Source organism: Dysidea avara, chromosome 4 (genome assembly GCF_963678975.1).
Source record: "Dysidea avara chromosome 4, odDysAvar1.4, whole genome shotgun sequence".
NCBI lineage: Eukaryota > Metazoa > Porifera > Demospongiae > Dictyoceratida > Dysideidae > Dysidea > Dysidea avara.
The window spans coordinates 44,497,120-44,511,896 of record NC_089275.1 but is presented as its reverse complement, the minus strand read 5'-3'; the positions used below and the strand labels follow the sequence as shown (position 1 = coordinate 44,511,896).

At 36.8% G+C, this 14,777-nt stretch overlaps 1 protein-coding gene across 1 annotated transcript in view; it reads left to right on the top strand.

Moving 5' to 3' along the window:
- The window catches only part of LOC136252314 (scavenger receptor cysteine-rich domain superfamily protein-like), a 28,289-nt gene extending 22,364 nt beyond the window's left edge, over positions 1-5,925 (top strand). The window contains exons 5-9 of the mRNA XM_066044724.1: positions 377-715; positions 827-1,153; positions 3,221-3,389; positions 4,719-4,915; positions 5,412-5,925. Coding sequence (XP_065900796.1) covers positions 377-715; positions 827-1,153; positions 3,221-3,389; positions 4,719-4,915; positions 5,412-5,806 — 1,427 coding nt within the window. The 3' untranslated portion in view covers positions 5,807-5,925. The remainder of the gene's footprint in view (positions 1-376; positions 716-826; positions 1,154-3,220; positions 3,390-4,718; positions 4,916-5,411) is intronic.
- The last annotated feature ends 8,852 nt before the right edge of the window (positions 5,926-14,777 follow it).

The following is a 14,777-nucleotide window of genomic DNA, read 5'->3' as shown; positions in this document are numbered from 1 at the left end:
AAACTAAACAAAATAATATATTTTTTTTAAATGTTAATTTGAAGGGATCTATGCAATAAAAAGTAGTGAAACAAGAGATGAATAATTGTAGTACAGCATAGCTCAGTGTGAAAGTGCCTACTTTGGCACATCAGCTATTATTATTTTGTGTAATGCCAAAGAAGGGACCGAGCTATTCTGTAACACCATCATTCATCTCTTGTCTCACTACTTTTTATTGCATAAAACCCTACTTCATATTTAAATTAACAATTTTTAAAAATAGTATATATGCGTGTGTGCAGTGCTCATTAGTATTTCAGTAAAATGTGAATAAGGTTGCTGCATTGTAGTCCAGTATTTTGGCTACTATGATGATAACTATTTTCAATTACAGATGCAACAAGCTGCAGTGAGGGTGATATTCGTCTGCTAGGTGGTGTTAATGATTACCAGGGTCATGTGGAAATATGTCATCTCTCTATATGGAACAGTCTCTGTAGTAGTACCTGGGATAAAAGTGATGGAATAGTTGCTTGTCACCAACTAGGACTTGAGTTTATGACAATTCCTAAACATCTAACGTATCGTCATACATATGGGACAGGAACAGGACAGATTTGGCTGGACAAATTATCATGTACAGGATCAGAGACTAGACTAACTGATTGTGCACACAAAGAGTTTAGTTCTAATGAATGTCGCTCAAATTATGTTGTAAACCTGATTTGTACCAGTAAGTTATAATAGTCAAATGACTTGAAAAATCATTCTATGTACTAAATTAATCTATTCATATACTGCATGCATACTATCAATATGTTCAATGTACGTAACTTTGTTACAGATATAACTTGTAGTGAGGGTGATGTTCGTCTTGTGGGTGGTGTTGACTATACTAAGGGACGAGTAGAAATATGTCACAATAATGAATGGGGATCTGTCTGTGATGATTCCTGGAGTGATAATGATGGAATAGTTGCTTGTCATCAGCTGGGACTTTCATTTAAATCAGTCACTACAGATCGATCTTATGGGCAAGGAACAAGACAGACCTGGACAGGCAATGTGTCATGCACAGGATCAGAGGCTCGACTGATTGATTGTATTCAAAATGGATTTGATTCACACAACTGTCCACGTGGTGAAGGTGCAGGATTAGTCTGTACTGCCCGTAAGTACTGAAATAATTACACATGAGTATATTGTGGTGTTTCAAAGTATAATGTGACCTACTGCTATCAAAATTCAAGTACAATGGAACCTGAATGTATGCACAAATACAGTGTATATCAAGACACACAGTAGTGTCATGTGTCCAAGAAAGTCAGCACACCACACCATGAGTATATTAATAGGAAGAAAAAAAAACAGCTTTTCACATGTGTGTAACTCCATGGCCCTTCTTCAAAGCACACCATTTTTGCAGTATAGCTGCCCACCAAGTAGGGTAGGAAATTTGATTAAATTCACAACAGCCATTTGCAAGATATAGACATTCAATGTTTTGATACAGTTTCTTTGTTTTTTTCTCTTATGCTATACGAGTGTATAAAGGTGAATTTACATCCCAAGCTTGCTGTAGATCTGATGGATATCAAGGAGTTATGAGCACTATTCACATAAAAAAGATCAAACTTTAGTCACAGCTATAGGGTAAACCAAGTATGGGAATAACTTGAAAATCAGTGTGTTCATATGTTGATCATCATAGCAGTGCCTTTTGATAGTTTGAATAGCAAGAGAGTTACAGCGACAAATAATAAAGCATAAACCATTCAAGTATAAAATTGTGGGTTTGAGATACTCTAAATAGAACAATCATAGTGCAGTGAAAAAGGTGCACAAAAATGTCAAAAAAGGAATCTACCAAAGTTTGAACCAGGGACCTCCATATCTAACATCCACATCTTTAACTGCTGAACCACTGCTATCCTGGCTGGATCATCGCACTTAATTTCTGCTTTATAAATGAAAATTCTAGTTTAACAATAAAAGTACTAGATTATTCTAGAACTTTCTATGTGTGTTCTATTAGTAGTCCTCAAAAATTTTACACTCTATTAGAGTATTATAATAATGTTATAGTAAATCATGCAATACATTTATAAGTCTGTATTTAATCATCATTGTGTCTATAATATTATTATAACAAGAAATCTGAGTAAAAACAAATGAAGTCAGTCATAGGCTGGTTTTGGGGCCTTCTAAAGTACAAAAAGAAGTGAAGTCCACGGACAAAACAGCCTAGCTGTGAAAAAATGGTGCAACCTTTAAAATCTGGGTGAAAAAAGTTGTGAAATCAGAGGTGGTGGCCAAGAAATGGCTGCAGTGATGTTAATGCTAATAAATCTTAACAATGCACATAGCTATTGTTATATCTCAGCCACCACCTCTGATTTCACAACTTTTTTCACCCAGGCTTTTAAAGGTCACACCATTTTTTCACAGCTTGGCTGTTTTTGTGTGGATGTAAATCACTAGTAATATGTGGCTATAGCTCCCAGAAAATGTTTTGTGCAAATGCGTTGATTTTAACATAGCCACTTCAATTAGCAGTCACTTGTGCAATGCATGCAATAGTGAATTGACAATTTACCACTGAAAAAAATGATAATTCCTTTGCATATAGGTATGCATGTGATAAATTGATTATCAATTGCAATATACTGCACTGTGTTTATTATTGGAAAAGTAAGGTTATCCCACTGAAGCCCTACATCAAAGTAAAAGACTAAGAGTATATGGTAGTTAAACCTAGAAGTTAAACCCCAGTAGGTAAGTATCAATAATATCAAAGACAAGTTTATTTACACGTTCAGTTGGATCAAAGACAACATGAAGCCATGGTATATTCTAAATAAATAAAAAAAATATATATATATATATTAAAAGCATACCAAAAATTATAACCAACTTGAAGGTGTGTTATAATGTTGTTTAAGAGTCGTTTGCTTCAAAGTGTGGGATAGAAGCCAGTTAAACCACACCTGCACTTGTAGAATCAGCTTCTCCTCAGGTTGATAACAATGATATCCTACTCATGGTGGGGTTTAACTATAACATATACCTATGCCATGATTCCTATCATAATAACATTACCCAATAGTACATAGTATGCTTATGAGATAAGTCTCCAAAACCAGTTGTATTACTATCCTGATGGGTATGGTGATTTACTATAACTCATTACATATGCAGATGCTTAATTATTATTATTGTTGTATTCTTCTTTGAACAGATCACGGTTTGCGGCTTGTTGGTGGTACTAGTCCACAATCTGGAACATTGATGTTTCAGTTGAGTAATGGCACATGGGGAACTGTGTGTAACCATGGATTTAACTATCATGCTGCCCGTGTGGCATGCAAACAGCTGGGCTATGATAGTTACGGTGATTACAGAACATGGTGAGTGCTCTATATGTATGTACAGCACTCGATCACAAACATCCACCCTGTTACAGCAAATGTGTCCACAAATGAGCTATATATAGCACCCTGTTACAGCACAAATGAGCTATATATAGTACTTGCCAAACTCTTTTGTGTTACACTTATAATTGTCCAGCACCATCTACCCTGATTGGCATTTATTCATTTTTGTATGTACCAAACTAAGCACTCACCATAGCTCTTATGTATGATATTGTCTCACTGAAAGCTGTGGTCTTGAGCTACGTTCCACTGTAAACCATAATATAAAGCCTTCAAATGCTAGAACAATTTTCTACTGACTAACTGCCTGCTTGCCTGATGCCTTCAGACAAGCATAACTCGAAAATGGCTAAGGCTACGGGCTTGATTTGTTACACTGTACAACATTGCTTCAGTCCGACAGGTGGCTTTTGGCATACCGCAGTATGTACAATGCACACATTATGGATTTACCTTTGCCCACCTTTGTATCCCATTTCTCTTTACTGACAGCCCAAGGTGTCGATTCATGGTAGCACAATGGCTTCCATATGTTTTTAAACGGGAATCATCCATATTCTCTGTGATGACTGGATTGATTGCACAGGCGCTTCTCCTACTATTCTTCATTTGTAGTGCTGTGAAAAAGGCTGAACATAGCTGAAAGTGAAGTGTAATGGCCACTTCACTTTCGAGTCAGTAATTGATAGCTGAGGCATGCGTTTAGATGAAAACGTTAACTCTGGTGCCATCCCTTCTTGATGCTGTATACATGAGTTCACTTAATGTTACAAAAAAGTACAGTAGAACCTCTCTATTACGGACATTTTGGGACCCAGAATTTTCGAACACTTTTTGCTGTAATATAGAGGTTTTCCTCTTTCAGAGGTAAAAATGTATTAACTACACCTGTTGGGACCAAAATTTTTGTCCTTTTTACAGAGGTTTTTTCTACTGTGTCCTTAATTCAGGGAGTTTGTTAAGAGAGGTTCCACTGTAAACGAATAAGTGTAAGGAAAAATTAGGTTCAATTAGGGATCATAGAAAAAAACAAGGTAGGGAAACAAGGGAGGTCGCCTACACCTGCAGTTATACTAATGAACATTTAATCACTACTTTAGTCTATACTCATGACTGAACTGTGCTGTTGCCTTTAACAATTGGCAGTAATTTCCAGAGTGGTATTGTTCCTTTTCAGAAATGTTTCATTAAAATTTCCAATTATCCACTTCAGTATCTTCCATGCAGATGTACTATGCACAATGTACTGTAGATAGTTTGATTGCTTTGCATATTTAAGGATATCTCTGGTTTCTTTTGCAGTACAAATTATTCATGTCATCATTCTAATGGACCAATTGCTGTTTGTCAAACTAACTGTGATGGGTCAGAAAAGAAACTGAGCTCGTGTGATGTACATCACAGTTGTTCATCATCTGATAATTACAACTATGATTATGATTATGGGTATAGTCATAATCCTCCTTGTACTCATGATGATGATGTGACACTCTACTGCTGTAAGTTGTCAATGTCGATGTAATGTGTGAATGGACCTGCAAAAAGGGGTCTTATAGCCCTCCGAATTATGTTTGACTATAATCATAAACTCCTCATGTTTTTAACCTATCACCTATAAAAGTGACACAGAATATTTTATTGTGAATCTACCAGAGTTTTGTAGTCACACATGTTACACCTTTACTATACTGTTATCTCCTGTCAATTCATGTATCCATCATAGTTATCATTAGCACTTCAATAATGGGATTTTCGCATTAATGTCCATCTCAGATGTTTTTGGGTTGCAACAATCACATACTCATCACAGTGTTCAGAGTACTAGTTTCTGCATAGGGTTATTGTCTATCTTGTTTCTAATGTCCAAACTACCCTGCTTATAGTTGATTCCACATAATGGGTCATACCATTAAGAGCAAGTAATAGAGAAGCTATTATTCACTCTTGATACCATTTAGTAGCTGCTTTATTAATGGTTATGTATAATTATTTTAGATAAACATTCTACATATAAATATCACCATCACCACCACCACCATAAGCTGTCTGCTGGAGCCATCACTGGTATTACACTTGGTGTTGTCCTGCTACTCTGCACTTCACTGATTGTCATCTGTGTCTGTGTGAGACGTTACCGCACGAAACAACGTAGTCCTGCATATGTTCTTCTTCATAAGCAACACCCAATGATATTTGTAGCTGATGGTGGTAGTGATACTGAATCTGATTTTAAAGCTTGTATTCCAGCCAAATTAACTGCTGTTGAATATACTGATGAATGTTCTGTTGAAGATACATCCACTAATGATAGTGATGCTGGACCACCACCTGATACTACAGTGTCAAATGATGTACCTACCGCCACACCTACCACTCAGGATGTTGTTTGATGAACTCTGTTACTAGTACTGAACAATAATAATGTTTGTACATGTAGTTGTTATTAAATGTGTTTTTCTTGTACAGTATGTAGGTGATACATTGATGCATTAAGAACTTTCTAAATGTATCAGTTTGTGTCTGAGATGGTTGTAAAATGTTTGTCATAGACAGTATGATTCCTCTTTCTCTACGTTTTCTGTGCTCCACTACCAAGTTGTAAGCTGCTGATCAGACAAAGGAATTAATATGTTGAGGACTTCTGTGAAGGAATTTGTACCATTTGTGGCATCAAACAACTGAGACATATAGCTGCATCATTAAGCCTAGCAATTCATTGGCTATGCTTGTATTTCTTAACAAAACATATAGCACAACTATATATATACTGTTCAGAGACAGCATGCTATGTTCGAACATGTCTCTAGTTCATTTGTCAGCTGTATGTATGTCTTTGTTTGAAACTGTTCTAGTAAGATGTCTGAACACATCTGATAAGATAACTACAGGATACACCTGATGTGGTACATTTGATATTGTTTTAGTATAACATGCGATGTAAGAACCATTAGAGGTTTACTGTGTGTGCTTGTTTTTATTAATTAGAGGGGAGAAACCATCATTGGTGATGAACAACAAAAAAATGACAATGTACAAAAATAACTATAGCAAATTGAGTGAGTCCTCAGACACACACTACCACAGAGAAGGCAATAGAATGTATGCCCACAAGTGGGTGTGGCAAGGGAAAAAACTAGTTACAGCAACACACAAAAAATGTAATTACAATAAATAATAGAGTTGACAACATTCAAGCATCTTCAGACCATTCAGGGCAATCTCTTGCCATGAAAATTCTTCTTGATGAAGAAATAGAAATGGTAGCAGCCAAGTCAAAAATCCTTCTGCAGGTGGATTTAGAAATCTTGATCTCATTTTGAATAAAGTTAACACAGTTCATAAATGATGACAAAGACGCCGGCAAGTAGTGGCCTAAAACACTTATTTCAATGGTATCATAAAAACAAGGAATTCCTTGATGATCAAATTCTGACTGTAACTCTTGGTACTCTCTCTTCCCTTGTTTTCAATCCCTGGCAGATTTGAGGTGTTCAACTGAATCTAAGGGACATGTCAGTTCTAACAAGGCCACCGAGTTGCTGCTTTCATTGTAACAAATTAAAATTAAACAATATCTGGGCGATATGAGGTAATCAGGAGAGAAGAAGGGAATGCTATTCATTTGTGTTGGCTAGTGAGGCAAGAAAGTATGTCAAAGCCTATCACTTTAACAATGTATAATACTTTTCACCCTTATAAGCAATACTTGTGGAGCCACCAACAATTACTAATTTGTCAAAACCACATATATAGTGACCAGATTTGATGAAATCATGCTTCCACACACATCCAATTCTTTGACTTTTACCACTTGTAAGTATGTTATTAAGACTTTGCACCATTTGTGGCATCATTATAGACAAATAGCTGCATCATTAAGCCTATATAGCAATTCATTGGCTGTTTGTATTTCTTAATAAAATAACACAACAGTTCAGAGACAGTATGCTATGTTCAAACATGTCTCTATAGTTTACTTGCCGTGTATGTCAAATCTGAAGAAAGTGCACGTCTGATAGCTATACAGTATGATGTGGTATGTTTGATTTGTTTTGAGGATAGTGAAATGTAACACAATGTATATGAGCCATTTGAAGATTACCAAATGTGTGATAATCTATTCACATTTCTTAAACACTGCTGTGGCATGCTCATTATGACTATTATGTACTATATACCCACTTGTTTGTGTTGACAAAACTGCACAGAGAGACATTAATGTTTCACATCCAACAGGCACCTTTATAAACAATCCTCATGGAGTCACCAAATACCAATTTGTCAAAAATGTACCATACACTATATATATATATATAGAAGTACTAAAAAGCACACAATATAGGTTGCACACAGAAAAAAAATTAACTAATCTATCTGTCCATAACTTAGAAATTCAAAAATCTGGTAAATGTTAGTTATAATACTTAATCTGTGTGTACAGTATCAACATAATTGTATATTCATGAATTTCTCTTTGTACTTGGACACTTAAAAGCTTGAACAGAGCAAAAAATTAACAATTCGGTAAACAGTTATATATGTAGCAATGGGTAAGGTGATACTGTGTATAAAGTTACAATAAAGTTTACAGCAGAAAATTATAAGAATTATCGAAGTTAATTATAAATTTCAGTACAAAGTCACACAACAGAGTGGCATGCACTTTGTAATTGCTAATTGGTTGTTAATATAGCTAATTATTGTGCTGCTGAAATATAGTGGGAGTGACGGATTATGTTGAAATAAAAAATAACAACACACTTGTTTTTGGAAGTTTATGAATCCCCACACAAACGCACACACACACTAACATGCACACACACATACACACACACACACACATACACACACACACACTAACATGCACACACACACACACACACACACACACACACACACTAACATGCACACACACACACACGCACACACACACACATGCACACACACACACACACACACCTAGATGATAGTGTTTTTGGGTCCATCAGTTATTTTTTGGTAAGCTAGGAAATAAGGACCTATACAGGTGTAAAGCAGATGTCACGGTCTTTGTAGTTACATCAAACTAGGATCCTCATGTGACATGAATTACAGGAACGGATCTAGGATTTTCCAAAGGGGTTGGTTGGGGCTATACTAGGCCAATTCCTAAGAGCATAATAGCATATGACAGCATTAATGGCATGGGCCATGATGGTTACAATCACAAAAGTCCATGTCACTTTAATACAAAAAATGTGTTGACAAAATAATACCCTGGTAACAATGCAAGCTAATAGACTCAAGATAACCTATAGCTATTATCAACCTGCAGCTGTTTTATTAGATTAGCTAGTACGCTTACAATAACATTAATAGCATGTAGCTAATTAATAATATGGCTAGCTGATTGCATTGTTACCAGGGTACTATTTTGTCAACACATTTTTGTAATAAAGTGACATGAACTTTTGTGATTGTGACTATCATGGCCCATGCCATTAATGCTGTCAACATGGCAGTCACCATTTTGGATTGCCACTGTGATACCACACACACATGATTCCAGAAACACTTGGCTATCCCACAAACTTAATCAATTATAAGTAATGTACGTAGGTATTTGCTGTATTAAAGCAGAGTAGTAAATTTGTACCCAAGTTTTACAATGAATAAAAAGACTGATCAGATAGCTCTATTAGAACAAAGTTCAGATGCTGTCTTCTCTTTTCACATTTATCCCTGCATAATAATACGAGAATGTGTCTTCATTTATGTCTCTGGCAGGGAAGAACAACTATTGTCATCTGTCTAGAGTTTGAATCATCAATTTTCAAATTTGAACATTCAAATCTATAATGCTGCAATTTACAATGTTGATTAAATGAAATAACATCATCCAACAAAGATGAGGTAGACAATCTCTCCCATACAAACAACACTACAATATAAACAACATGATTTTAAATGCTTTGTTCATAAATCCAAGGTAGTTGTTTTGATTTTTGGTGGCAATGTCAGTTTAGGAGCTAGCTGTTGCAATGACAGTGGTACCATCAGTGCAGGCCTTACTGGGGATTGTGTGGGTGGTTCTGGTAATGGCCGTTTTGCTGGAAACTGCTTTGGTAGGCCTGGCAGTGGACGCTGCACATGTGACTGCATAGGAGGAATTATCAGGGCTGGTCTTACTGGAGATGGAGCCAAACTTGATGACTTTGGTGGTAGGGAAGAGGGAGGTGGTGAGGTAGTCTGGGGTTCTGTTAGCAACAACAACATTGTACACTTTACAGTACAGACTATAGCTATATTATCTAAGGACATATACACACACTTACATAACTGAAATTCTCCATGATATCTCTAGGATATGTCCATTCATCGTAACGAAACGTAACCAGAACATACTAGCTACTGACCCATAATCGAAAATGTTTAGGTATGCAAATATAATATATCCAGTGGTTGCACTTGTATTGGCTTGGATGATTGATTGCCCTGTAGAAGCTATCAGCCTTATAAGTGTTACATTAGCTGTAACATGGGGCATTCGGGCCTTGCCTGATATGTATGACTGACTGTCCGAGAGCCACAGATCCACGGGCATACATATCAGGCAAAGCGCTCATGCCTGTGTTACAACTATTCCATATAGTTACCTATGCCATGATTTCTATCATGAGAACAGTATACTACACTACATAGTATGCTTGTGAGATCAGTTTCCAAAACCAGTTGTGTTACTATCCTGATGGGTATTGTGATTTACTATAATTCACTACATATGCAGATGCTGAATTATTATTGTTGCATTCTCCCTTTAACAGATCATGGTTTGCAGCTTGTTGGTGGTACTAGTCCACAATCTGGCACATTGATGTTTCAGTTGAGTAATGGCACATGGGGAATTGTATGTAGCCATGGATTTAACTATCATACTGCCCGTGTGGCATGCAAACAGCTGGGCTTTAATAGTGTCCGTGATTATGGAACATGGTGAGTGCTCTATATGTATACACAGCACTTGGTCACAAAAGTCCACCCTGTTACAACAAATGTGTCCACAAATGAGCTATAGTAACTGCTAAACATTTTTTGTGTAACATTTTTTATTGTCTAGCATCATTTGGCATGTATTAATTTTTGTATATAACAAACTAAGGACTCACCATATAAATTATTAACTGTTACGTATGTATTGTCCCACTGAAAGTTGTGGTTGAGTCACATTCTACTGTTGAGTATAAATTCTTCAAACATTAGAGCAATTTTCTACTGACTAACTGCCTGCCTGATACCTTCAGATAAGTGTAACTCAATAATGGCTAACGCTACATGCTTGATTTGTTTCACTGTTCATCATTGCTTCAGCCTGACAAGTGGCTTTTGGCATACTGCAGTACGTACAACGCATGCATTATAGACTTACCTTTGCCCTCCTTTATGTCCCAATTCTCTTTGCTGACAGCCCAAGGTGTCGATTCATGGTAGCATGATGGCTTCCCTATATTTTTAAGTGGGAATATCATCCATGTTTTCCATGGTGTCTGGATTGATTGTAGAGGAGCTTCTCCTACTTTCTTCAATTGAACTGCTGTGTAACAGGCGGAACATAACTGAAAGTGAAGCGTAATGGTCACTTTACTTTCGAGTCAGTAATTGATAGCAGGGACACACATTCAGACAAAAACATTAACTTTGGTGCCATCCTTTCTTGATGCTGTATGTGTGGGTTCACCAGTCATAGTTATGTTACAAACAAGCAAGTATAAGGAAAAAATTGGAATATTTAAGTTTGATTAGGGATCATAAAAAAGTAAGGAAATAAGGGAGGTCACCCACACCTGTAGATATACTAATGAACATTTAATCTCTACTTCAGTCTACACCCATGACTAAATGTGCTGTGATATTGTATTGCCTTAACAATTGGCAGTAATTTCCAGAGTGATACTGGCTATAATTATTGTGATTGAGCATCTTTGTTTTCAGAAATATTTGATTAAATCTCCAATTATCCACTTCAGTACTTCAGTATCTTCCATGCATGCAAATGTTCTATACACAATATAGATAACTTGATTGCATTGCATATATGGTATGGATATTCTGGTTTCTTTTGCAGTACAAATTATTTGACATCGTGTGAACATTCTAATGGACTACGTAATTGCTGTTTGTCACACCAAATGTGATGGGACAGAAAAGAAACTGAGCTCTTGTGATGTGCACCACAGTTGTCCATCATATGATTATTATGATTATGATTATGAGTACAGTCATAATCCTCCTTGTACTCATAATGATGATGTGACACTCTACTGCAGCTGTAAGTTGTCAATGTTGATGACATTGTGTGAATGGACCTGCAAAAAGGGGTCTTATAGCCTTCCGAATTCCAAGTTTGACTATAATCAAATTTAAACTCCTCATGTTTTTAACCTATCATCTATAAAAAGTGACACTATGATATTATTATTGTGAATCTACCAGAGTTAATGTAGTCACATGTGTTACACCTTTACTATTATAATACTGATATCTCCTGTCAATTCATGCATCAGTCATATCTATAGCACTTCAAAATTGGGTGACACATCATCACTGCAACCATATACACTCAGCATTAATGTCCATCTCAGATGTTATTGGGTTGCCACATACTCATCATGGCGTTCAAAGTACTAGTTTCTGCATAGGTTTTGGACATTGTTTATCCTGTTTACAGTATCCAAAGTACCCTACCATTGTTGGTTCCATATAATGGGTCATACTGTTAAGAGTGAATAATAGAGAAGCTATTCACTCTTAATGCTGCTGCTTTATTAATGATATATGTACAATAATTTTTTAGATAACTGCCATCATAAATCTCACCAGAACCACCATAAGCTGTCTGCTGGAGCCGTTGCTGGTATTACACTTGGTGTTGTTCTTCTACTTTGCACTTCACTAATTGTCACCTGTGTCTGTGTGAGACATTACTGCAGGAAACGATGCAGTCCTGTATACATTCTTCTTCATAACCAATACCCAAGGATATTGGTAGCTAATGGTGATAGTGATAATGAATCTGATTTTAAAGCTTGTATTCCAGCCCAGCCAACTGCTGTTCCACTGAAAATCAGTTTTACTGAATGGATTCTCTGTGTAAATAATTATATTATTACAATTACAAAACTTCACATCTCTAACCCTTTAGTCTACTCCTGATGCTTTGCCAGTAGAAGTAAGCATTAGCAACCTACATAATATTATGTCAAATAAATCAAACAATTCCTAACAGAATAAAATTATAATGTTTAAAATGTCACATTTAATTTTGGTGAAAATTCTATCTCAAAACACATAATTTCCTGGGCATGCTGCCAAACTCCCTAGACTTAAGTGTGCACATACATGTAGCAGAAAATTTGAAAACCTGTCACCAAATTTCCTGGAGATGCCCTTGCCACAACCAACTTCAGCATCAATGAAAAACTCTGATCCTCATATATCAGTATCAAAATCAACATCAGTTTGTAACTATAAACAATCGTATTTCAGAGCTGTTACCTGCTGTATCTGGTGTCCCTCAGGGCAGCATTCTTGGTCCTCCATTATATTTCTTGTCCAAATTAATGACATTTTTAATTTGAATATTCTGAGTAAATTATTACATTTGCCAATAGCAACAAATGCTTTAGTTATAAATTATTTAGACCAACTGACACTATAATACAGAGAGATATCGATCATTTCTAATGGATTTTTACCATCTTTTATCCTTTATGCCAAGTGTCTTACACCACCTACTTTATTGATCAGGATGAAGTATTATAAAATGTAGCCATATATGTCTCAGTACATGCTGATATGTGTTTGATGTTATCACAGTGCCATAGACTATGATTATTCTTCTGCTTCAGGCTACTGCATGTGTTTCAGTAGTTAATTAACACTAATTATAGTCATGGTGGTGAGTGGTCTGACATTTATAATCATAACCATAGATGATTCTAACCCCCTGCTGTTGAAAAATAAGTTGCCACCCCCCAAAAAATTCAAATCTTGCAGTATATACATAGGTTAACATTGTTATTTTAGATTTTCTTGATTTTAGCATAAATTTTAGGCTATTTTCAAGACTTCAAATTGCAAAAATCCTGCAGCTTTTGGGGGTTGCACACCCAGACCCCTCTGACCAGCTAAATATCTGATTTTCTATTCTTTCCAAAATTGATGAATTAGCCTACGCTTAACCCATTCGAAGCTAGTGGTTCAGACCTTACCAGTTATTCCTCCTTCCTTGTTAAAGAATACATCCTAAGTTTATTATGTGTACAGTGTTCCAGTCGGTACCCTGTCCTAATAACACCTATACAGGCAGCTTTATGTTGTAGTTGGATTTGAGGATTTATTTTCCAAGAAACTGAGCTTTCTCTGGCCCCTATAATGCACTTGTCAATTTCATGCCCCACCCCCGGGGGTCCCCACACCCCAGGTGGGGATTTGACATTGGTTCTTGTCCCCACCTCTGGGGCAATTGACAGTCGTCCACTTCACTGACCGATTTTCGTAGTAGTTGCATTTCTAAACAATAAAATCATACTCGCTAAAATTTTGCTAGCTGTAGGTGCAAACAGGAGCTCATCGAGTCCGTAGGACGAGGGAGCATGTAACTCCGTAAACGGCGAAATTCAAACATGGCGTCGTAATTTATTAATAGTAATTTAAACAGTAACCGTATAAGGATAAAAACATACCGCGCATGCTCGCTAAACCCATTACTGCTGGCACAATACTGTAGTCTTCTTGCTCCAGCACTGAGCGATGAAACTCGATTCCTTCAGTATTTATTGCAGATATTCTGTGCTGCCGCCGTGGACTGATAGCCGGCCCACTTACATTACGCGGTAAGCAAGAATGTTTCCTAGCAGTCTCCAAAACATCTTGTCACTATTTTACTCCGTTAGTTAAGCCCTTTCCTCGACGTTTCCTCCCTTGCCATCTCTTTCTTTTACGAATTAATCCAGGCGCTGCATATTTGTGGCATGATTATTACGTAATTCTTTACCCTACGATACAACTTTTACTATATAAGGAATATACTATGTTAAGAAATGTCCGCCATGTTTGAATTTTGCTGTTTGCATTGTGAGTATGCGGAGTTACATGCTCCCTCGTCCTACGGACTCGATGAGCTCCTGGTGCAAACCAGGTTACTTAACCAAAATCCAAGGTGTTGTCAAATCCCCTACTAAAGGGGTGGGGATATAGTGGGGATTTGACAGCCGATTTTACCCCAGGGGTGGGGAATTTGACACCAAGATTTGTCAAATCCCCTGTATTCTCCCACCCCCCCCCCCGGGGGTGGGGGGTGGGGCATGAAATTGACAAGTGCAT